This window comes from Tetrahymena thermophila (assembly GCF_000189635.1).
Source record: "Tetrahymena thermophila SB210 genomic scaffold scf_8254622, whole genome shotgun sequence".
NCBI lineage: Eukaryota > Ciliophora > Oligohymenophorea > Hymenostomatida > Tetrahymenidae > Tetrahymena > Tetrahymena thermophila.
In genome coordinates, this window is record NW_002476391.1 from 413 (window position 1) to 25,821 (window position 25,409).

General features: G+C 22.4%; 9 protein-coding genes across 9 annotated transcripts; 7 read left to right on the forward strand and 2 right to left on the reverse strand. All coding sequences in view use genetic code 6, as the record gives it.

Annotated features, from left to right (window-relative positions):
• Window positions 1-682: 682 nt before the first annotated feature.
• On the forward strand, window positions 683-3,969 carry TTHERM_01194630 (cyclic nucleotide-binding domain protein; the record flags this gene model as incomplete). The annotated part of the gene is made up of 8 exons (XM_001029967.3): window positions 683-1,123; window positions 1,252-1,332; window positions 1,390-1,783; window positions 1,927-2,132; window positions 2,268-2,515; window positions 2,610-3,173; window positions 3,406-3,558; window positions 3,609-3,969. 8 exons carry the CDS (start codon window positions 683-685, stop codon window positions 3,967-3,969), a joined length of 2,448 nt encoding a protein of 815 aa, XP_001029967.2.
• A 1,007-nt stretch (window positions 3,970-4,976) lies between these two features.
• TTHERM_001194634 (hypothetical protein) lies at window positions 4,977-5,333 on the reverse strand (the record flags this gene model as incomplete). Its single annotated transcript, XM_012797883.1, has 1 exon — window positions 4,977-5,333. One exon carries the CDS (start codon window positions 5,331-5,333, stop codon window positions 4,977-4,979), a length of 357 nt encoding a protein of 118 aa, XP_012653337.1.
• Window positions 5,334-5,803: 470 nt separating this feature from the next.
• On the forward strand, window positions 5,804-6,538 carry TTHERM_01194640 (IQ calmodulin-binding motif protein; the record flags this gene model as incomplete). The annotated part of the gene is made up of 1 exon (XM_001029968.1): window positions 5,804-6,538. The coding sequence occupies one exon, from the start codon at window positions 5,804-5,806 to the stop codon at window positions 6,536-6,538; it is 735 nt and encodes a 244-aa protein (XP_001029968.1).
• Window positions 6,539-7,913: 1,375 nt separating this feature from the next.
• Window positions 7,914-8,691, forward strand: TTHERM_01194650 (histone-like transcription factor (CBF/NF-Y) and archaeal histone; the record flags this gene model as incomplete). Its single annotated transcript, XM_001029969.3, has 3 exons — window positions 7,914-7,942; window positions 8,098-8,377; window positions 8,539-8,691. 3 exons carry the CDS (start codon window positions 7,914-7,916, stop codon window positions 8,689-8,691), a joined length of 462 nt encoding a protein of 153 aa, XP_001029969.3.
• Window positions 8,692-9,582: 891 nt separating this feature from the next.
• TTHERM_01194660 (translation elongation factor G) lies at window positions 9,583-12,394 on the reverse strand (the record flags this gene model as incomplete). Its single annotated transcript, XM_001029970.2, has 7 exons — window positions 9,583-9,690; window positions 9,744-9,890; window positions 9,949-10,280; window positions 10,349-10,694; window positions 10,752-11,147; window positions 11,267-11,884; window positions 12,110-12,394. The coding sequence occupies 7 exons, from the start codon at window positions 12,392-12,394 to the stop codon at window positions 9,583-9,585; spliced, it is 2,232 nt and encodes a 743-aa protein (XP_001029970.2).
• An 864-nt stretch (window positions 12,395-13,258) lies between these two features.
• Window positions 13,259-16,453, forward strand: TTHERM_01194670 (Serine/Threonine kinase domain protein; the record flags this gene model as incomplete). The annotated part of the gene is made up of 3 exons (XM_001029971.3): window positions 13,259-13,430; window positions 13,504-14,475; window positions 14,526-16,453. 3 exons carry the CDS (start codon window positions 13,259-13,261, stop codon window positions 16,451-16,453), a joined length of 3,072 nt encoding a protein of 1,023 aa, XP_001029971.2.
• A 1,218-nt stretch (window positions 16,454-17,671) lies between these two features.
• On the forward strand, window positions 17,672-20,483 carry TTHERM_01194680 (transmembrane protein, putative; the record flags this gene model as incomplete). Its single annotated transcript, XM_001029972.2, has 3 exons — window positions 17,672-17,693; window positions 17,746-18,282; window positions 19,900-20,483. The coding sequence occupies 3 exons, from the start codon at window positions 17,672-17,674 to the stop codon at window positions 20,481-20,483; spliced, it is 1,143 nt and encodes a 380-aa protein (XP_001029972.2).
• A 1,166-nt stretch (window positions 20,484-21,649) lies between these two features.
• TTHERM_001194682 (hypothetical protein) lies at window positions 21,650-21,889 on the forward strand (the record flags this gene model as incomplete). Its single annotated transcript, XM_012797884.1, has 1 exon — window positions 21,650-21,889. One exon carries the CDS (start codon window positions 21,650-21,652, stop codon window positions 21,887-21,889), a length of 240 nt encoding a protein of 79 aa, XP_012653338.1.
• Window positions 21,890-22,920: 1,031 nt separating this feature from the next.
• On the forward strand, window positions 22,921-23,908 carry TTHERM_01194700 (transmembrane protein, putative; the record flags this gene model as incomplete). The annotated part of the gene is made up of 4 exons (XM_001029974.2): window positions 22,921-23,035; window positions 23,132-23,176; window positions 23,225-23,284; window positions 23,343-23,908. The coding sequence occupies 4 exons, from the start codon at window positions 22,921-22,923 to the stop codon at window positions 23,906-23,908; spliced, it is 786 nt and encodes a 261-aa protein (XP_001029974.2).
• Window positions 23,909-25,409: the final 1,501 nt, after the last annotated feature.

The window sequence follows — 25,409 nt, forward strand, 5'->3', positions numbered from 1 at the left end:
TATCTTTTGTGTTTTTAAAATGTTTTTTTTTGATAAAAATTTTATTCAAAATAAAGTATTTTTCTAAGATTATTTATTTTATTACAAATTTATTTTTATATAAAAAAATAAAAGTATGATGATTAATTTTAATTAAATAATATAAATTTGAAGAATCTAATAATATTAAATGCTATTCTCAACTAGTTTACATATTTTTTATTTATAAGATTGATAACAATTCTAAAGATATATGGAAATTAAAATCCTTCATAGCAAGTTACTTGGTATACTGAACATATTTTAAAACATAAGCATGAATTCAGAGAAATGATGAATAAATCTAATATTATAGAGGAAGCTATAACATCTAAGATTTTAACAGATAGAATCCAGTTTCTTTGATATTATAAATAGTATGAATATGATTAGTGATTTAAGCAAAGTTATATTGAAATAAATGCATTATTGATATTATTAAATTTTTCTAATGCCTACCTACATACATACCTACCTACCTGCTATCAACTCTAATATTTAAAAATCCAAAAAATATTCCGTTTTGCATCATAATTAATTTTTATTGATATTAAATAGTTAGAATTAAATAATTTAGCTAAAAGACATCATATAAGTTTGATTAAGCAATTAAATTTAAAAAAATAATAGAAGCTTTAAATATAATTATAATTAAAGAATTAAAATGGCCTGCTCTTTTATAGGAGGAGATTAGTCTTCCTTAGAAAAATCATTTGCAGAGAGTATACTTTTGTTGAACACTCCCAGCAAGTAGGATTAGATTGTCTATAATTTTGAAATTGAAAAGTAGAAAGAGCAAACAATCATTAACCTACCAAGAGGAGGAATCATCATTAAGACTTCAATTGGAAATATCCAATATGGATTCCCTCCTGAAACTGTTAAAGATTCAATTAATATGCAATTAAAAGTTCCTACTCATTTCATAGTTCCCTCTTAAAGGTTTGATAAGCAAGCAAACTTAAATGTTGCAGAGTTTGAATTCCCAGCATATTACAATTACTTCATTCACAAAAAAAAAATTAATTTGATTTGTGATGCAGAATGCAAATCAGCCATTAGAAATGCTTTCTAAGAGACTCTTTGCGGACCCCTCAGCCATGATGTAAACTCAAACTTAACAAATATATATAAATATCTTATAAAATACTCATTTTTAATATAAATTGAGGATTTTTAAATTGAAAAGTAATTCAAAATTAAGCATTCATATGAACTTCTTTTAAAATATAGAAACTATAAGATGATTTCCATTTTTCTTATCCTAAATCAGGTTATCCAGACTTCTTCAAGGAGAGATCAATATTATCAGGGGTAAGAATAATTAAAAAATTAAATTTAAAATTTCATAAATTTTAATTTTATTTTAAGGCTATTCAAGATCCTAGCTTTCACACGGAAGTAGATACTCTGTTAAGTTTTAGTTTATTTGACCATAGCAATAGTGTAGAACTTAAGTAAGATTAAAATGTTGTCAAGATATAGAGAGTGCATAATTTAGAATAGGATGTTAATTACTTTAAAATAATCGATAATGGTAAAGAAATTACAAGTATCAAGGATTAGTGTAATTTAGTTTGCTAAGAGCTTAAAATGGATAGACACAGTTCACTAGAAGATTTGGAGGATATTTTGAAAGATCTAAATTCAAATAAAAAAGTTAACCCTAAAATTGGCTCTGGCTTGGAGTTAGAAGTAATTCCTAATATAAGAGATACTTTTTAACCACCTGATTTTGGTGTTACAGTTTTGGGAAGCAGTCATGGTAAATTTAATTAAAATTTCTTGATAAAAAAAAGATTACTCTTGATGTGAAATCAAATAAGATTAAAAATTTTGATAATAAATTTACATTTTTTTTTATTGAGCAATAAAAAAATATTTATAAGTTTTTTTGTAAATTATTAGGTTTCGACCCTTGTGGCCACACAACTGGATTTGTAATTTGGTGCTATGGAAAAGGTATCATGGTTGATCCTCCACCATTCTCAAATGATTACTTGAAAAAAATGGGTATTAATCCTGATAAAATATCTGCAATTATCATCACTCACTGTCATGCAGATCACGATGCTGGTGCATTTGAAAAAATTTTATTAGAAAAAAAAATAGAGGTAACTTATTTATCAAATATTTTGAAAATTTTGTAATTTAATCCTCTAATTGAATTTTTTTTCTTTTTTAATTATCAATTAATTGATTTTTTTCTAGTAAAATCAGTTAATTTTATCATATATATTTTAATTAAGGTAATTACTACTAGAACCATAATGAATTCATTTTTGCGTAAGTATTCTAATGTAACTGGTATGAGAAGAGAGGAAATTAGAAAGCTTTTTGTGTTCCGTCCAGTAGTTATTGGAAGTAGGATGAAAATATTTGGTGGCTCCTTTAACTTTTTCTACTCTTTCCATGTCATTCCTTGCATCGGATTTGACATTGAGCTCAATAAAAAATCACTCTATTTTTCCGCAGATACTTTTTACTGCCCAATTAAGTAAAAAGATATTTATTATTTTTTCATAAATTTTTTGTTTACACTTATAATAAATTAAATTACAAAAAAACAATAAATAATATTAAATTTAAAGGCTCAAAAAATACTTTGAATGGGGTTACTTATAGCAAGAGAGATATCAATAACTAGCAAATATTGATTTTGATAAGTTTGATCTTATATTACATGAAGCAGGCGTACCTCCTATTCATACAGCCTAGGAATCTTTTATGCATCTTTCTGCTAAAGCTAAATAGAATTTATACTTAGTGCATATTGCAAATAAAGACCTAAAAAAGGAACTAGGATTGAAAATAGCTAAATCAGGAATAGAACATACTATTGTCTTAATACCTGCTAACGCAAATAAAGAAATGACTTAATTAAAAAGATTAGATCTTGTATCTAATATTGATATATTCTAGTCTTTAACTATTAAAAATGTTAGATATTTGCTAGATTGCTTAGAGATCTTAGAAGTTAAAAAGGGTGAACTTATTTTCCCTGAAAACTCTATAGGTAACAAATTCTTTATTGTTGAATGCGGATTGGTCAAAATAGTCTCAAGAAATAACAAAGATTTTGAAAGCTTTATAGGTCCTGGAGATTATTTTGGAGAGATAAGTCTTATCGATGAATCACATACTAGAAAAGCAAGGTATATTAATTAATATTAAATAAAAAAATTTATGCCATTTCTTTCAGGGCAAAAATCTTAGATTATTTTTTCTTGTAAAAGAATCTCTTTAAAATAAGATAAGCACTTTTAATTAAGCTTAAAGCATAATAACTTTTGATATTATTATTGCATACAATCAATTTAATGCCATTTTTAAAAACTTGAATTCGCTCTTAATCAAATAAATTTATTGATAATTTTATTTATAAAGTGCTTTTGCTGAAAAAGATTGCGTGCTTTTAACTTTAGAAAGACATGACTTTTAATTTTTATTTGGAGAAGAAGATGGCTCTGGTGAAGTTCTAAAAAGATTAAAAGAATTAACTGAAGCAAGAAAAAAATTCGTTATTGTTTATCTTGAAAAGTAAAAATCCTTTTTAATTTTATGTTTTTAAATGTTTTATAAATATATAGGAATTCTTTGTTCAACTAGCTTGAAAAAAGTTAAAAAGTTATATTAGAAATGATAGTAAAAGAAAAGAAATTTTTGAAATCTGAGTAAATTTGGAAGAAGGGAGAAAAACCTTATGGAATCTATATTGTTAAAGAAGGAGAGTGTATTTATGAAAAATAAGATATACCAGCTAAAATTGTTAGATAAGGAGAATTTATTGGAGAGACTTTATCTATTTAAAGAAAATAGGCAGTCAATACATCTCTAAAAGCATTAACTAATTGTACACTCTTATTTATTGACTCTTAAAATTGGATTGAATTCTTAGATAAAAACCCAGGATTCAAAGTGCTAATTGATGATAAAGTATACTTCAAATGAAAATTAAATAAATGTTTTATCTATAGTCAGGGTGTTTTTGGGTTGTTAAAACTGCTATCAAAAAATAAACATATTTTTAATATATAACCCGTTCTTGTTGATATATTCAAAGATTTTTAATATTTATATTTTTTAAAATAAAATTTCAAATTGAAACAAGATTTAGTATTGTTTAAAGTTATTGATTAATTACTTTAAAAATAATTTATTAAAAAATTTACTAAAACACTTTATCCTAAATTTTAGAATTTTGAAAATTTTCTTTAAAAAATAATAATAATTTGCAAAAATTTTATAAAAGCAGTTAACATTTCTTAAAATATATTTATAATACTTATTTTTAGTTTAATGAAAAAAATATATAGCTGTTCCTGGTATTAAACTTTCATGAACTAGGTTGCCAGATATTTCAATATAAGGATTTATATCAATTAAAATAGAATTGAAAATTTGTTAATAATTTAAAAAGATTTAGCATAGTTCGTAATCTTACAGAATATTGATTTAATTAATTTTTACAATATATTATATAAAAAGTGCACAATAACAATAATGAACAATAATATAAATAATTAGTAATTTAGACTAAAAATAAATTATCTTTAAAATAAATAATTCTGAATTGTAATTTATTGTAATTAGTTAGTATAAGCTCAATAAATTTCTTTTTAAATTATGTTTAAATAATAAACCAATTGAGAGATTGTCAGTTTTAAAAAATATATTCGTGTTACAAAGTATTAACAAATTATATCTGATGTTCATTTTTTCTTGAAGGAAATAAGGATTAATTAATATTTTTACAAATAAAAATAACCTTAAACTTTACATAAAAAAAATATAGATAATTAGTAAATCTATAAAAAGTAAAATTTGACCTAATCTAATACTATATTTGTTTAAGAAAAATATTAAAGAAGAGGAAATTTAATTTGATATTTCTTTTCTAATAAATAAGGTAAAATTACAAAAATGTGAATTTATTTAAGTTTGATGATGCTTTTATTTCATTTAATTTCTTTAATTATTTTTTACTTTTTAATTAATTTATTTTTATATTTGCTAATTAATTTTTTATTTAGTTATTTGTTTATTTGTTTATTTTTTTATTTATTTATTTATATATTTTTTAATTTTTAATTTTTATAGAGGAGGTTTTATTAAAATCTAAAAGAAAGAGAAGCGTAGCAGCATGATAGTTTAAATATTTTTTTGTTTTTGTTTTTGATAATACTTTACGATATAATAAGAGAGAGCTTTTCAATCTCATATTTCTCGATTTTAAAAATTGAAATAATAAAATAATTATGAATATCTGTTGAAATTATTTGGGATATTTGGTATTTCTTTATGATAAAGTGCATTTATCAAAATGAAATAGAATAAAAACATCTACCTAATACTAGGTAACCGATAATCAATGTGATGTTTTTAATTTATTCTATTACATGGCTTTAAAAACTAAGTTGATATTCATACTATTAAAGTTATTTCTTTTTTTTGTTGATTTGATTTTTTTTAATTATTTATTTAATTATAAATTTCTTCCAAGTTCTTTTTCGTTTAACTTATTTTTGAAATAATTAGTTGGGGAAAGTTAGTGAATTAATTAATTTTATTCATTTGTTAACATATTAAATATTTTGAATAGATTTGAAAAATGAATGAGTGTTATTTGCTTGCTTTGATTAAATATAATGAATATTTTTGCTTCTTTGTAAAAATAACTCTTTAAAATAAAACTTATAAAGCAAAAGAGTGAAACTTAATTCATATATACATATAAATTATTTGGTATTGAGGATAGATTGATATATAAATACATACATAGAAAATGAATAAAAAGGTTTTCAAACTATAAGAGGAATTACTAGAAAAATAATTTTAGCTAGAGGAAGAATACTACTTCTAAGTGCGTGAGACAGAAAAATATTGGGATAGAGATAGCAAATGTGCTTTAAAGATATAATCGATTTATAAAATGTTTACATTAAGATAGAGATTCACAAAATTAAAAGAGTCAGTTATTAAAATTCAAACAAGATTCAGAGGGTTTTTATCGAGAAAGAAATTTTAAAAGAAGAAGGAGGATAATATTAATTTGATGAATGTAAAGTACTTTTCTCAGCAGGCTATTACTATTCAAAAGATATTTAGAGGCTTTTACTAGAGGAAATTTACTCACGATTTCTATGCACGTAAGAAATTCTTGTAGGAGTTGGGTGACTAAAACACTCGCTTCTAAGGAGAAATGAATTAAATTGCAGATGAAGAAAAAGTAGAAGAAAAGAAAAGATAAGAAGCCTAAGCAAGAGAAGAATTTACTTAATTAGCTTCAAATTTACATCATTTAGCCAGTACTCATTAAATACCAGGTGTTTACAATCCTCCTTATGCTATATCTAAACCAACAGCCTTCAACATAGAAGTTGAAACTCATTTAAAAGCTACTTTTAAGGCAAATTATGCATGGAAACCACCTACACGCAAAAGCATTGCAACATTTTAAATAAAATAAAATAAAAAAATAATTAGCACTTAATCTTCAATCAAAGTGAATCAAAAATGATAAGAATTTAATAATAAATACTAAGAAAATATACATAAGTACATACCTACATACATACAAAAAAAAACAAAATCTATCTAAACTAATTGGAAAAAGTAAGTAAACACATAAAACAAATAATAAGTAAAATTTATATAATATATTTTTAACATGGCACACTTTAAAAATTAGTGTAATTTAATTATTCAATCATCTACTTGCTGCTTGCTCTTATTGTTTTTATATTCAATAAAATAATTTCTTCTTCATCTTCATCCATACACCCATTTCAAATCAATTAAATATGTAAAGTTTATTTTTTAAATAATATACAGAATATTTGTAATATCATCATTGATCTACTCTATCTTTTACCATTTTTATTAATTATTAAAGGTGAATTTTACCTTTATATCAAAAAGAATTTTTATTTTTTCTTGTTAGAATATTAATTAAATTTTACAAATTTATTAAAATTATTTTGTAATTATTAATTTATAGAAAAAAATATTAAATGAACTAGCTTATATTTTAAATATTTTTAATAAATTTGTAAAATTTAAAAATCCAATAAACCACAAAAATAATATATTAAAGTTTTAATATTTACAATTAGATAAATGTAATTCAATAATCCAAATAATAAAAAGAATTTGAATTTATTTATTATTTTTTATTTAAGTCCAATAATAAAGAAAATCAGTTTTTATAAGATTTAAAATTGGTTTAAACGCATTATTTCGGCCAAAATAAGTAATATTTTTAGATAAATTATGAAAGTCAATTTAATCTTAGATGAATAAATGTTCATTAAAAAATATTTATTTTATTATGAATTTAAAAAAAGATTTCAGTCAATATTTATTTACTTATTTTGTTTTTTAACAATAAAAATTGAAACCTAATGATTTAAAGGCCTTTAAACACTCAATTTTATTCAAAATATAAGAAATCTTCATAGTTATTTTTTAATTAAATCAGGCTTGTATAATGAGTTTGTCTATAAAAAAATTACTTTATTAAAAAAAGAGATTCACCAAAAATATTTTTGAAGCTATTTATTGTGAATATATCAAACGGTGAGCATTTAAATAGAAAATAATTAGAAGTTAAATAAAATGAATCTTTTATTGTGGCGGCGTTTTTAATAAAGATCAATAAATAGTAATCGAGGACCAATTATTTCTTACCTTATATATTTAATAATTAATATTGAAAATAGAAAAGTTAGACACACATAAGGGAAATTTAATAAAAAGATATATTTGATAAATAACTTAAGATAAAAAGTAGAAAGCAATCACTATATCTTTAGGATTATACAAACTAATTATATTTTTAAAATATTAAGCAAGCTCTAAAATTTATAATAAAATTATACATATCTAAAAAACAAATGGACGGAGATTCTGGATAGCAAGATAAGTAAAGAGATAAAATATTTATATTCAAAAGCTTAAATTCAATAATGATTTAAAATCATGCATATCTTAAAAATAGATTAATTTGTTTTAATTAGATTTGCAAACCAAAAAGAAAATTTAAAAATTAAAATATTTAAACCGTTATTTTAAAAGCAGATAGGTACCAAACTATAGCAGATTTTTGCCTATTGCAAACATCAGCAGAATTATGAAAAAAGCATTACCAGAAAATGCTAAGATAGCTAAAGATGCTAAAGAAACTGTGTAAGAATGTGTATCTGAATTTATTAGTTTTATTACAAGCGAAGCTTGCGATAAATGCAAATCAGAAAAGAGAAAAACTATAAATGGAGAAGATTTGTTGCACTCAATAACAACTCTTGGCTTTGAAAATTACTACGACATACTTAAATTATACTTATATAAATATAGAGAAGTAATAATTTTTACAAAGCACTTTCTCTTAATTTTGAAATTTAATATATCTATCAAATTTTTTTTTTTAAACCTAATTAAAGAATGTTGATATTTTACACGCATATTATTAACAAAAATTATTATTTTATATTTAACTAACCTAAAATTTTTTCTATATAGGCTGTTAAGGCATAAGAAAGCAAAGAAGGAGGTACAGTTAAGAAAACATAGAAAAAGGCAAAGGAAGAAGAAGATTATGATGATGATGACGATGATGAAGATGATGATGACGAAGAAGAATCTTAAGAATAACTTGCATAAAACTAAAACTGAATAAATTTAAATATTTAAATAGAATTCTTGTTTAAATATCTTGTTTCAATTTTATGAAAAAACTTTACTTTCTTTTGGATGAATTGAGAAAGCATAACTTTCGTTATCTAAAATATAAAAATTTCAATACTATATGGTTTTAATTTGTTCTATCAATTCCTCGTTTATTAAATATTTAAACATTAACAATGAGCTTAAAAATAATATTTTAAATTATTTTTTTGTCATATTTTAATTTTTTCTAAGATTTGCTCACTTTTAGAATAAAACAATATGTAGTTTGTTGTTTTTAATTTTATAATGTGCTATTCAACAAATTCTTTATTTGATTGATTTTTAACTACCTCTAAATTACTTCAATAGCTAATAAATATTTAATTATTTTTACTTGGTAAATTTTTGATCTACACTTATATTATATAAAAAAACCTATTTATAAATCTTAGATCGTCCATTTTTATAAATCTATTATATAAAACATTTTTTATTTTTTATTTTTAGAATTTAAAATTTGAAAAGAAGTGTTGTAAAATTTTAGCTTAGGTGTTTTTGATAATTCTTAGTGATGATTTGAGAAATAATAGCTAAACAATAAGTTTATAAAGATTATTTCGGTAAAAATATATTAAAACATTTTTGAGAGAATCAAATTGGTTAAAAAAAATAGAATATACTTAATAACTACTAAATTTGATAATTTTTTACCTACCCTTATACACTTATATTATACAAAAAACATATTATTAATTTTAAAGAATAATTCTAAATAAACTTTTTATTTTAAACTTGTTGCTAAGCTTTGAGATAGATAATTAATTAATCTAATTTAATAGCCGTTATTAAAATTTAATTAAATTATTTATTTATTTCTTTTATTTATTTATTGTTTGATCAATCTTGACCTTTATCCTTTCTTCTAATTTGATATTGTTTCTTGACTTCTTCAGCTTGGGATGGATCAATAGGTTCATGACTCTTGTATTCCATAGAGAATTCACCCTATTATTCATATTATATTTTTTAATTACTTTTAAAATTAACTATTAACTTACTTGACCTGATGTTAAACCTCTCAATTCAGTAGCAAAACCGAACATTTAAGAAAGAGGACAGTCAGCATTAAGAATGAAAATATCACCTCTTGATTCAGTGTTAGTAATTAAACCTCTTCTTTTAGAAATGGCAGCCATAACAGATTGCTATTTTTTTAAATAAAAAGTTCTTATTTTTGTTTTTATTTTTTTAAAGTGAATTTACATATTCAGCAGCGGCGCAAGTAACTTCAACATTCATAAAAGGTTCAAGAATAACAGGACCAGCATCATTGAAGGCCTTGTTGAAAGCATATTTAGTAGCAATCATGAAAGCATTAGAAGAAGAATCGACAACGTGAGTTTGACCATCTTCTAAGACAAACTTCATGTTGACGACAGGATAACCAGTTTGAGGACCCTTATCAATAACATCGTAGAAAGATTTTTCACAAGCAGTTACGTATTCATTAGGAACATTGGTACCAATAACCTTGTTAACGAATTAGCAGCTAAAATCTTGGGGATCTTCAGGATTGACCATTGGTTCAACAAAACCTAAATTCAATTAAATTAAATAGTTAATAGTAAGGATTAATTAGATAATATTAAAATAGTCTTATTACCGATAACTCTGGCAAATTGACCAGCACCACCAGATTGTTTCTTATGGAGATAATCAAAGTGAGCCTTTTAAGTGATAGTTTCTCTGTAGTTGACAGTGGGATTACCAAGAATGACATCAACGTCGAATTCTCTTCTCATTCTTTCAGCATAGATTTGTAAATGCAATTCACCCATACCAGAAATAACAATTTCTTCACTTTCTTTATCAATGCTAACTCTGAAGGTGGGATCTTCTCTAGAGAACTTCTTCAAGGCTTTATTAAACTTAGCACTTGACTTGTTATCCTTGGGCTTAATACTCAAGTTAACGACTGGAGCTGGGACGTGCATACTACTGCATCTAGCCTAAATAAAAATAAAATTATTTATAAATATTCTGAATTTAAATTAATAAATAATTACTGTGTAAGACATATCACCTTCGCAAAGGGTATCACCAGTAGCGCATTCAACACCAAAAATAGCGAAAATTTCACCAGGACCAGCTTCATTAATTTCTTCCATCTAATTGGCATGCATTTTAATCATTCTGGAGATTTTCATTCTCTTTTTGACAGTAGTATTATAAACATTATCACCTCTCTTAAGCTTACCTTAGTAAACTCTAACGTAAGTCAATTATCCGAATTTGCTTTCTTCAAGCTTGAAGGCATAACCAACAAAAGGAAGTTTAGGATCAGGAATAAATTCAATCTTTTCTTCAGCTTGAGTATCTTCTTTTTATAAAAATCCAACGTTCTTTCTTTCATCAGGCTTAGGTAAATAATCTCTAACACCATCTAAGGCTAATTAAACACCCTATCATTTATTAAATTTATAATAAATTAATTTTGCTTGCTTAAAATGTATTTTTTCTTTCTGTTTAAACTATCATCTATTTTTTATTAGAATTTCGTAAAATATTTTTTAATAATTACTTTGTTCTTGAATGCAGATCCCATGAAAACAGGGGAGAATTTCAAGGCAATAGTCTATCTACGAATAGCAGCCTTGATTTCTTCAGCAGTGAGTTCTTCTTCAGCGAGATACTTTTCTTCGATTTGATGATCGATTTCAGCTAAGACTTCAATAAGTTCGTGTCTTTTTTCTTTAGCAAGTTCTATCAAATTAGCAGGAACATCTTAAACGTTCAAAATTTCACCACTTTCACCTTCAAAAATAATAGCCTTCATTTCAACAATATCAACTAAACCTTTTAAACTTTGATCAATACCAATAGGAATTTAGACAGCAGCAGCGTGGATGTTAAGTCTCTTTCTGACACTATCAATAGCAGCCCAAGGATTAGCACCCATTCTGTCAAGCTTGTTAATGAAAATGATACGAGGGACTTAATATCTAACCATTTGCTTAAAAACTGTGAGTGTTTAAGGTTGAACACCTGCAACACCGCAAAGAAGTAAGACACCACCATCGAGCACTCTAAGAGCTCTTTCTACTTCAATAGTAAAATCTACGTGACCAGGAGTATCAATAACGTTAATACTGGTATTGCCCCATTTTAAATGTGTAGCAGCACTTTAAATAGTAATACCCTTTTTTTTACAAACATATTTTAAAATATTATCATAATAAATTTATTTAAATTTTAAGGAAAACAAATAAAAGCATAGCTTAGAATGATATTAATTTAAATAACTTAAGTTTTCAATTAAAATATTTTCATGTTAATTCATATATTTTTGTTAAACTAAATATATTTTATGGAGTGGAGTAATCATTCTAGCAATCATTTTGCCAAAAGAAATTTTAATTTTTACCTTTTCTCTTTCAAGATCCATGAAATCCATGGTAGCACCTACACCATCGGTACCCTTGACATCGTGGATAGCATTAATTTTACCAGCGTAGAAAAGAACTCTTTCAGTAAAAGTAGTTTTACCAGAATCGATATGTGCTGAAATACCAATATTTCTTAAGCAGAAATTATAGTAGGGGTTGAAGGAGAGAGCATTAAACTTGTTAGCAAATTAAATATTGCTGTGCTAGTATTTTTAAGCAGCTCCAATCAACTTAGATTGATGGGCAAATAATCTACCAAACATTTTATCTATTTTAATTATGAATTGATTTTTATATGAACCTTGCTATTTATATCTGCTTGTTTATTAATACAAATATGCTTGATTTTTATTTTTTTTTATAATTATAATATCTTTTAAAGATTTTTTTTTGAAAAAGCTCTCAAAATAAATAATAAGTTAAGATTAATTTATTTCTTTTTGTATCTTGTCCAATATTATTCCTTAATTAAAAATTAACTAGGGCCTAAAATCAAAATGAATATTTCAGAAATTTCTAATTGATAATTAAATCCCATTTATCAAAAATTAATTATTGTTTCCAAATCAAATAAATCAAATCAAAATGAACTCACTGTTTTAAATAAAATGATAAAGAGAGACCCCTCCAAAAGATTATTTTTTAACAAAAATTAAAATTCTTTCTAAAAAGTTATATTTTTAATTAATTTTTTTTTCAAATTTAATCAAATTTGTTTAAGTTTTACATAAAATATTTTAATGAAAGAGTTAAATTAAAATTAGAATAAAAATTAATAATAAAAACCTTAAATTAAATTCAATACTATATTTAGGAAATTCATCATATAAAATGCAATTAGTTTTTAATTATTTATTTAATTTTGAAATATTAGAAAACTTTATTAATTAATTAAATAAATAAATTAGCTGTTAATTTTGCAGATTCATTTAGCGAAAAAAAATTTAACATTTTGAATTTGTAATTTGTTATTAACAAAAAAACAAACAAAATAAACCTTTTTAAAAAAATTAATATTTTCTTGGTAATTAACCTATTTTATAAATACACATAAAGTAGTTCATTTGTTAAGATTAGCAAGTAAAGAAACAAATAATAAAAAGAAAATTCTTAGTTTGTTAGGCTTAATGGGGAACACAACTCATACAGGACATATTTAGAATAATAAAATAACTTTCTTAAGGGATAAGTATATGAAATCTTTTGGAAATGTAAAAATTTATGAAGTTAAGCATTTTAACAAATAAGTGGTAGGTATTCCTTGTTTACTACCTGTCTCTGATCCTTAAAAGCGCATAGGTATTTAATTAACTACTTTAAAATCTTCTTAAATAGATTGTTAAAATAATTTTCAATAAATATCTGTAAAAAGATTTAAGACATCCTAATTTATTAAATGCACTGGCTTTTGAGCATTAATTTATGGAAGTATTTGGACTAAGTAGCAATAATTTAATTTACTTTTTTGAGCATGTTGAAATTTAATTGGCTCAAGTTCTTCATTAAAGAATTTCTCTAAATTCGAGGTTTCCTGAAGGAGATATAATCAGGATTGCTACAGAAGTTCTTAATTGTTTAGTGTATTTACAGAAATATGATATTGTTATGGGTAATATAGAACCGTGTACAATATTCCATGATACAAATGAAAACTGTATTAAAATGTATGACGCAACTTTAATCTTAGGTGAACATCCAGTTTATAAAATGGCAAAAAGCTAATTTTAAGGAAGAAAACCTTATTATACACCTGAAGTAATTTATGCTCTGACTTTCCATTAAGAAGAAGTACTGTCTAAGTATAAATTCTAAAGTGATATTTTTTAACTTGGCTTAACTCTGTTAGAACTTTGCTCTTTTTAAGATTCTACATAATTATTTGATACTGACAAGAAAAAAATCAATACACAGGAAATGGATTTAAGATTATAAAATATATGTCCAACATATTCCCATAAGTTGTAATAAGTTATAAAATCTATGCTTAATTTGGATCCAAGAAAGAGACCATCAGCGCAGGATTTATTAATCTAAATGCACTCTTCAACAATCTAACCAGCAGTGACACCTACACCATTTTAATCTAATTCATAAACTTAGCCTAGCATGAAAAGAGCACAGACTCCTAACTCTTCTACTCACTACCTCAATTAACAAGTACCAAATTCGCCTAATATAATTTAACACAGTAATAACTACCATACAAGATCTGTAAGTCCTGTAAGTCCTATTATAAAATAAAGAAGTGCTCGATTTGAATAATTTACTTAAAGAAATCCATCTCAAATAGTTTTTCCATAGCAATAAGAAAATGGCATATAAAATTACTCCTCTAATATTTAATGTAATTTTAACTTTTTCATAAAATATTTATTTATTTAATAAAATATATAGTAGATAATAATAGCTCGCATAATAATAGCTTTATAACATATACAAATAGCAACAATTAAAGTTTTTACAATAATAAAAATAACAATCTTTCAAATGTAAGTTTCTAATAATTTTAATAGATAACTCATAATTAAAATGCTAGTTAAGGTTAAATTTATCATAATTAAATAATTCAATAATAAATTCCAACACAAAAAGTTCGGTTTGATGAGAGATCTATAAGTCCTAGCTAGTAGTTCTAACATTATTATAAACCAAATTATAAAAATGCAAATTCATTTGTAACTCAATCTAGAAGTTAAAATGTCTCACCTGCTAGAAGTACAAGCAATAACTCTTCGTTTGTTGTACATAACAACCAGGTTCCAAGCTCAAAATCTAATCTAAGCTTTGCATCTCTACTCTAGAATAAATAAGAGATTTTCAATACCCATAAAATGATAAATCAAAAAAGCAAAGAATAATTATTTGAATCAAAACAATCAGAATGTAAAGAAGTTAACAGTTAGTAATCTCGTATTACTTTAGCTGATAAAACAAATTAATTTAACTAAAGAAGTAATGTTATATCTAAAGCCTCTCCCTTCTAAAAGCAAAATAGCAATAACAATATTTCTATTGCTAATAATGAAACTTCTGTTTCTAATAATTCTAGCTTTGTTTAACAAATTTAGAATCCCTCTTATTATTTCTTTCAAAATTCTTCGAATCAGCCAAATTATGAAATTAATTCTGACTTAAATAACAAGAGCAGATCTAATAATTTATCATAAAATAACAACATCATCAATAACTACTCTAGTAAGAACATAAATATAATTAATCAAAATGACTCTTAGTTTTTAAACGAAAATAGTTTTATTTTAGATTAGAAACAATACCAATTACAACATAATAACAATCACTATAAATAAGCAATTAAGCCATCACCTATGCTCTCTAGAATAATCAATCCAGTGAATCAAAAAATAACTAATCCTATCCCTAAAATAACAGTAATAACTTCTACTCATTAAAGGTCTCTTTCTCCGATAGTAGGAAGAATAACTAAACCCCCAACGATACTACCTCCATAAATCTAAATAACTCCAGTAATTCCATCAGTTATGACCAACTACAACTCACCCATTCATTAATTAAATAAAATTAATATATAACCTCACATTTAGTCTCCTTAAGCAAATGATTTAATAAATCAATAACACCTAACATAAAATAATACATATACTCCAGTTTCTTAATTTGAAAGTGAATCTTAGAATAAAGAAAAACTTATTAAATTAATAGATGCATAATAAATAGTAATAAATGAAGAATCAGATAAGCAGTCTATTGCTAGTTTCAGTCATCCCTAATAGTTTATATAAAAGCCCATAAATTAAGTTCAATAAGAATGTGATAAGAATGACTAATACATAGAAAGATATACTTTCAATGAGTTAGGCTCTACTCCAACTAATTCCGATTAGCAATAAATCTATAATTAAAATGGAAACTCTGAAGAATTTATTTAAACAGGAGGAGATTTATAAAATAATAAATATAAAAAGCTCACAGAAATGAATTTGTTTAAGTTTTTTGATTAGCCAGATTAGATAGATCCAGAATTGACTGCTATGGCAAGCCCAACCTCTTAAAATATACCACAGTTTAATTAATATAATAACTCATAATTAAATCCATAGAATTTAAATAAGCCAATCGAACAGTTTAATGAAAATCAATACTTCAATTAGAACCCATAAAATTTGAATGATATTAATTATGATAATTATGATGAAAATAAGTTTTATTTAAGCGATTTATAAAATTAAAAATATGACTAAACAGTTTAGAGAATATAAAATAAACTTAATCAAATGGGAAACCTAGAAGAGAGATTATAGAATTTGATTTAAAAAAATTATTAACTTTAATAAAATGACTGAACTAAAATATATTTTTATAAAATTTATTAAAATTTAAATAATTTTTATAAAAAAAATTAAAGTAAACTCATATAAAGCAGCTTATATTAACGAATTTTAAACTTTTAATTAATATAATTATCCTATTAAAATAATATCAACTGTATAAAGTACATAATATTTTTATAAAAATTCATTTATATTTTATGATATAATCCATCAAATGATCAAACAATACTACATTTTTTCAAAAATTTTTAGTTTAAAAAATATTTTATTACATCAAATGAATAAATGCTCAACTGCAAAATTTGAGATGAATTTAATTTCAAAATTTAAAAAATATATTTTTTGAATTAAAGAATAATAATATTAGTTGATTTAAAAATTAATATGTACTTATAATTTAATAAGGAATGAATAAAAAATTAATTAAGATTAGGTATACGATCATACAAATTAAGCTTATTAAATTAATTGTCTTTATCCTGGTCAATGTTAAAAATAAACTAATTGGGGGTTACATAATTAAAAAATTATTTAAGAATTTTTTCTATGAAATATGAATAATTTTACATTTAATTTACAAATGAAAATTTTACCTGAATTTGATTCTGATAAGATATATGATCAGGTCTAATTAATTAAACAACTCATAAATATCTAATAGAAGAATATCTTTTGTTTGCAAAATTACTAATCTAGTCTCTAATTAAATTTTCTTCAAATAATTATATGAAAAGGGATTTATTATTGATAAAAAATAACAACATTTCTTGTGTATTTTAATTTCATCTTACATTTCTTGTGACCAACTGCTTAAAAAATTACTTCTGACTAACCGAATAATGATTAAATAAATAAAAATTATAGATAAAATAATAAAATAAAATAAAAATGGACAACCAACTTTTATTATCTTAAACTAAGGACTTTAAAGTTCAATTCAGAGAGACTCATAAAAATTTTCTCAATTTTGTTTATGCTTTTAGCTTTATGTTAGGTGCATTAGGAATTCTCTCTGTAATTTCTTCATTACTGCTTCACTAAAAAGAGTACCATAAGTATTTATAAATCTCTATACTTATTACATCTTGTGTTATGATAGCTTTTGTAATTATTACTGTTTACCTACTCTGTAATATGAAAGGTAGTAGTGCAAGCTTTGTAATTGTTAGCTTGCTCATTTTTTTGATCATAGGACTTATCTGCCTCTTAACTTTTTTAAGTTAGATTTACATGATATTTGATACTTTTTGCAGTAAATTATTTTAATTAAAAATTATATTTTATTGTAATTTTTTTAAATATAGATTATAACATCACCCATGATGGCTATTATGATGGTTATTATATAATAGGTCATTTATAAAGTTCTATTTATTCAAATTGTAGTTAGATAGGCAATTCAGATGAAACTTCAGTAGTTTATAATTTGGCTTTAAATTATCTTTAAGTTTAATGCAACGGTGTTAATTCTTGCATAGATTTATCTTCTTTACACGTATATTATGTAAATAATGAAGCATCATCTTAATTGGCTGCTTTAATAATTGGATGTTTTTTGGATATATTATATATAGCAGTAATAATAAAAGTTAGAAAAGCAGTAAAATAGACAAATGAAACAATAGCTAATAACGCTCTCATCAAAGAAGTATTAGTAGTTTAAATTCCAAACTAAAACTAAAATGTAAACACTTAACCTATTTAAGTTCCACATTAAATAAACTCTCCTATAAGTATGAATAATAACTAACCTCTGCCCAACTAAAATTATTTCAACAACCAATAAAATAATCTTTATAATTATCCAAGCAACTTACCATAATAGTAAAACTTAAATCCTGGTATGCAATATTAAAATTAACAACATTCATATCAGTATTACTAATGATAAGAAATGATGAAAAGCTTATTTAATTATTAAAATGTTTAATTTTTTTTTTTTCTCTATTGTATGATCTTTAATAATGTTATTTGTCAAAAATATAGTATATTTAAAATCAAAAATTTTTTATAAATAAATAATGAAGATTTATTGTTTTTACTGGAGCTTACTTACTTATTATAATTAATTTATATAAATAATGTAAAGCTTAATTAAAAATTAGTTTACAATAGGTTAAATCTGCTTTTTTTAAATCTTTAAAAATGAAAAAAAGCGATTTTATGCTAATTTATTGATTTTATAAAAATTTAATTAATAATATAGTCTAACTTGTATATTTTGGAATTTATTGGACTTATAAATTTGATAATATTTAGCAATACCCAATGTATAGAAAATTTTAATTAAAATAACCTATTTTATATGAAAACGGCAGAAAAAAAAATTTGCTCATGAGAAAAATTCTGATTAAAAATTTTGGTAAACTAATACTATAATTAATTTTTATTAATTTTGTATTTAAAATTAAAATCAGTTAAAAATTAATTTTATAAAAATTGATTTTTTGGATAATTTTCATGATAAAGGAAGAATAGTAAAACTTACAAAAAAAAAATTAATTTTCTTTGAATTAAAGAAAAATAAAATGAGTTTATTTTAGAAATTAATATATACTTATAATTTAATTAGGAATGAATAAAAAATTAATTTAGATTAGGTATACGATCATAAAAATTAAGTTTATTAAATTAATTATCTTTATCCTGATAAATGCTAAAAGTAAATTAATTGGGGATTACATAATAAAAATATAAAAGAATTTTTATTATTAAATATTAATTATTTAACATTTAATTTACAAATTAAAATTTTAGCTAAATTTGATTCTGATAAGATATATGATCAGGCTTAATTAATTAAACAACTCTAAATATCAAATAGAAGAATATCTTTTGTTAACAACATTACTAATCTGGTCTCTAATTAAATTTTCTTCAAATAATTTTATAAATAGGGATTTATTAATGAAAAATAACAACATTTCTTTTGTATTTTAATTTCATCTTAAATTTTTTATGAATGCTTAAAAGCTTACTCCTTATAAATAATAAAGATTAAATAAATAAAAATTATAGATAAAATAATAAAATAAAATAAAAATGGATAACTAACTTTTATTATCTTAAACTAAGGACTTTAAAGTTCAATTCAGAGAGACTCATAAAAATTTTCTGAACTTTTTTTATGCTTTTAGCTGTATTTTAGGTGCATTAGGAATTCTCTTTGTAATTTCTTCATTACTGCTTCACTAAAAAGAGTACCATAATTAATTATAAATCTCTATACTTATTACATCTTGTGTTATGATAGCTTTTCTAATTATTACTATTTACCTATTCTGTAATATGAAAGGTAGTAGTTCAAGCTTTGTAATTGTTAGCTTACTCGTTTTTTTGATCATAGGACTTATCTGCCTCTTAACTTTTTTAAGTTAGATTTACAGGATAGTTGATACTTTTTGCAGTAAATTATTTTAATTAAAATTTATATTTTATTGATAATTTTTTAAATATAGATTATAATATCACCCATAATGGCTATTATGATGGTTATTATATAGTAAGTCATTTATAAAGTTCTATTTATTCAAATTGTAGTTAGATAAGCCATTCAGATGAAACTTCAGTAGTTTATAATTTGGCTTTAAATTATCTTTAAGGTTAATGCAATGGTGTTAGTTCTTGCATAAATTTATCTTCTTTACACGTATATTATATATACAATGAAGCATCATCTTAATTGGCTGCTTTAATTATTGGAGGTATTTTGGATATATTATACATAGTAGTAATAATAAAAGTTAGAAATGCAGTAAAATAGACAAATAAAACAATAGCTAATAACGCTCTCATCAAAGAAGTATTAGTAGTTTAAATTCCAAACTAAAACTAAAATGTAAACACTTAACCTATTTAAGTTCCACATTAAATAAACTCTCCTATAAGTATGAATAATAACTAACCTCTGCCAAACTAAAATTATTTCAACAACCAATAAAATAATCTTTATAATTATCCAAACAACTTACAATAATAGTAAAACTTAAATCCTGGTATGCAATATTAAAATTAGCAACATTCATATCAGTATTACTAATGATAAGAAATGATGAAAAGCTTATTTAACTATTAAAAAGTTTAATTTTTTTTTCTATTATATAATCTTTAATTATGTTATTTATCAATAATATAGTATATTTAAAATCAAAAATTTTTTATAAATAAATAATGAAAATTTATTGTTTTTACTAAACTGGCTTATTATAATTAATTTAAATAATGTGAAAACTTAATTAAAAATTAATTTACTATTGGCTAAATCTTCTTATTATTTAGCTCTTTAAATCTTTAAAAATGGAAAAAAGTAAATTTATGCTAATTTATTGATTTATAAAAATTTAATTAATAATACAGTTAAACTTGGAAATATTTGCATTTATTGGACTTATAAATTTGCCCAATATATAGAAAATTTTAATTAAAATAACTTATTTTTTGAAAGTAAAAATAATATTTTTGTTCTTCTCAATTAATTTTTTTGGAAAAAAGCATAGTAATTTTCACAATACAATATGGCTTTTCTATAAATTCAATAACCTATCCAAATATCTTACTTTCTTTTTGCTAATCCCAATCTTTAAAATTAACCTAAGTTTTTCAATATGATTTTACTATGGACTGTAAGGTGTTAGGTAAATTTGAGGCACATATCGCAAAATAGTCTCTCAAGAAAAGCACAATAGAGGATATTGAGATTATCTATGACTAGTGGTGTAATATAATCTTTTTGGCTTGAGCATAAGCTTAAGCTTACAATCCATGATATATTCTTACATTTAAAAATTTTTCAGCCATTTGCACTTTTTCTAATTTTGATTTTCTATTCTAAAATTATTGTAATTTTTTTGTTTCAAAAATTTTTAAAAACATTTTAAATTTTCTTATTAAAAAAATGGATAAAAATTAATTACAACAATGTATATTATCTTATATTTTTAAATGAATAAATAACAAATAAGTCACTTAACTTTAAATTAGATTTGCTTCCTTTTCATAAAATAAAGGCAGAAAGATGAATAATAAACAAATTTATAAAAAAAAATAATTTTATTTAACATACCCCTTCAAAAAATAATATCACCTATTTATTTTTTAGCAAATAAATAAATGCAAATTATTAATTTAAATAAGAAATTAACAAATTAGATATAATCTATAAAATAATTACCATTATATCTGAGTAAATACTTCATCCAAACTTTTTCAATGGTCAAAAGATTGGTCTTGGAAGATAAGAGGCCAAAGCAAATAAACTGCCTATAAAAGTTTTTAGACAGACATAATTATCCTATGTCTCCCATTCACAGTCTTCCAGGTCCAGATCAGGCTGAAGTGGGTAAAATATTTTATGTGAGAATTCAATATATTAGATAGTCAGATACCACATCAATTTTCCTCCTTATTTTATCCAAAATTTAGATAAATCAGAATTTTTCAAACTATTGAGTTTTATCATACTAAAAATTTTTTAATATCTAAAGTTATTTAAATGTTGAAAAAATTAAATATAAAATTATTTTACCCCTAGAAGAACGATTAGAGTTGAAAATTTGAAAAATTGGGGCACACCTAATATTTCTACTTGAATATAAATAGAATTAATGATTTTATTAATTCATACTTATTTTACTAAATACTAGTATTAATATTTTTTAATAGATATTTAGTCCTAAAACAGAAATATTTTTCTATTATATTTAAGTAAATATTTATCAAAAATATTTAAACTTATTAATATCACTTCCTCAAATCCATATAATAATTTCTCAATATAATTAATAAATATTAGGTATATGATCAGATAGTTGTTTTAGATTGTAAAATTGATGAATCATAAATTACTAAATCATGATATGATTTTATTTATTAATTTATTTATTGAATACAAAATAATAAACATATAAAATAATTATTAATTTATCTAATAAGAAATATTTGCCTTTTCTTTTATCAAAAAAATATAGATCATATTAGTCTTTAATTAGAAATATGATAAGAAATATTATTAATAAATTCATAAATTGAAAACGAGTATACTTTTTATTTACTACATTATTAACCATTTCTTTAATATAAATTTTAACAATATGAAATTGAATACTAATTTACTTAATTAAATGTTAATGTATATGACATTTCTTCTTTATTATAAACATATTTTTTAATTTATAAGATAAGAAGTATTTGCATTTTTTTAATCAAGAAAAGATATAGACGAAATTGGACCCCGATAAGAAATATGATCAGAGATATAATTAATATGTTAATATTTAGAAACTAAGTATACATTTTGTACATAATATAAATTGTAACAATATGAAAAGAAATTTAATACTAACTAGTTAATTAAAAGTAAATTTATGTGGCCTTTCTTATGTATATTAATACATTTCGTGATATATTTTTTTTGAAAAAAAAACTAAATTCATAACAATCTAATAAAGATAAAATAAATATCAAATCTTTATAAAATAAAAATGGAAAACCAACTTTTAATATCTTAACCTTTGGACTTTAAAACTTAATTCAGACAAGATCATAAAAAAGTTCTCAATATTTTTTATGCTTTTAGTTGCATTTTAGGCATATTTGGTATTCTATTTATAGTTTCTTCTTTATTGCTTCACTAGAAAGGATACTAATAGAATTATCAAATGATTATTATTATTTTTTCTTTTACATATATAGCTTTACTAATTACCACTGTTTACATACTCTGTAATATGAATGGTAGTAGTTAAATCTTTACATTTATTAGTATAACAATTATCTTAATTATAGGAACTATCTTCCTCTTTGCTTTATTAAGTTAGTTTTTAAGAATACTTTAAACTTTTTGCAGTAAACTATTTTAATTAAATTAAATTAAATTTTTTATTTATTATTATTTTCAATGTAGATTATAATGTTACACACTCTGGCTAATATAGTGGTAGTGAAATAATAAGTGTTTTATAAATTCATAATAGTTCAATATGTAGTTCTATAAGCCATTCAGATGAAACTTCAGTAGTTTATAATTTGGCTTTAAAATATCTTTAAGATTAATGTAAAGATGATAGTTCTTGCATAAATTTACCTTCTTTGCATGTATATTATATCTACAGTGAAGCATCCTTATAATTGGCTGCTTTAATAATTGCAGGTATTTTGGAATTCTTATACATAGTAATAATAATAAAAATTAAAGGAATAGTAAAATAAACAAATTAAAAAATAATTAATAATGCTTTCATTAAAAAAATGTAAGTAGCTTAAACTTTGAATTAAAACCAAAACGTTAGCAATCAACCTATTTAGGTTTCCTCTTAAATAGTTCCTGGTGTAATTGTGAGTAATAACTAAGTTCTGCCAAATTAAAACGGTTTCAACAACCAGTATAGCAATCCTTATAATTATCCAAATCATGGACAATAATAATAAAATTTAAATCTTGGTATGTAGCATTAATAATATTACTAATGATAAGGAAGGGTCCATAAACTCATTTAAGTATTTATAAATGAAATTATTTTTTTAAGTTAAATTATATTATCTTGAAATAAAATATTTAAATATATTAAAAAATAATTATGTGAAATACTAAATATTTTGTTAGTTAATAATAGTTTATTTGTATTGATATTTAAAAACTCTTTTTTTATACCTAATTGATATAGATCAACTGTATTTACTTACTGAACTTTATTAAAAAATATTTTAGTTCATTTATATCATGATTTTACTTTTTAAATTTTATCTAAATTTTTTATTTGTATAAATAAATTAAATAATAAGTAAGAATAAAATGATTTGAAATACTGCTTATACTTTTTGTGCACTGCTCTTAACTTACAGTTGTAATTTTTTACAAAACTAAATTGATAAAAAAAGAAAGAATTCTTAAATAAATTAAATTCTTTATATTAAATATATAACTTAAGAGTTTTTATAGATTAAAATTTTATGAAAAATACTGAAATTATTGTATTTTAAAAAATATAATTAAGATTGTTATTAATTAAATACTTTTTAATTAATTATTAGGTTGATTAATAGTTTTTTAATTTTAATAAATCTTTTTTCTTACTCTTTAAAATAAGCCTATAGATTATATTTATTATTTTAATCAATCATATGCATATATTGGCAAAGATAATCTAAGGATTTTAAAAATTCCTTCATTAAAACTATCTTAAAAAAATATTATTTTTTAAAAATGTCATATTTATTTTTTTAAGTGTATTTTTATTATTTGATTTGTCTAAATAAAAATCAAGATATTATTTTTATTAAATATTTTATTTATTTATTTACTTTTATTAGTTATTTACAAGAACATTAAGATAGACAAAACAAAATGAGTTAAACCTAAATAGTATAAATCTAAGCTAAATAAAATTTTAACAATATTGAGTAAATATTAAGGAATGCAAATAGAAACCCACAAGCAAACCAATAAATAAAAATATATTTTGAAAAAATTAGCTTTATATTTGTACTTAAGTATAAGCATTGTTATTATACCTATAAATGTTTCTATATTAATTAAGATTGTCTTTTTATCATAAAATTATAAAATTTATAGTTTTAAATTATTTTTTTTGTTTCTTATTTTCAAAATATTTATTAATAATTAAACAGATAAAATAATAATTTTATTTATTTTGTGTTAAATTTTATCCTTAAGCTTTATATCATGATTGCTTTAGATAATAAATAAATATCTTAGTTAATAAAGTTAATTATTGTCATAGCATTTAGAATAAAGTTAATTTAAGTCTATTTTTTATTTTTAAAGAAAATTCAAAAAACAAAATTTTGAAGTATAATGAATGAAATGTAAATAAAAAATAAGTAGCTAAATTTTAAATAAAATTAGATGTTACTGAATTTTTATATTAGGGTATTTAAAAATGACGATAGGGATAGATTAATGATCCTAAGTAAAAAAATTTGATCAGATTGATTTCTTAGAAAAAATAAA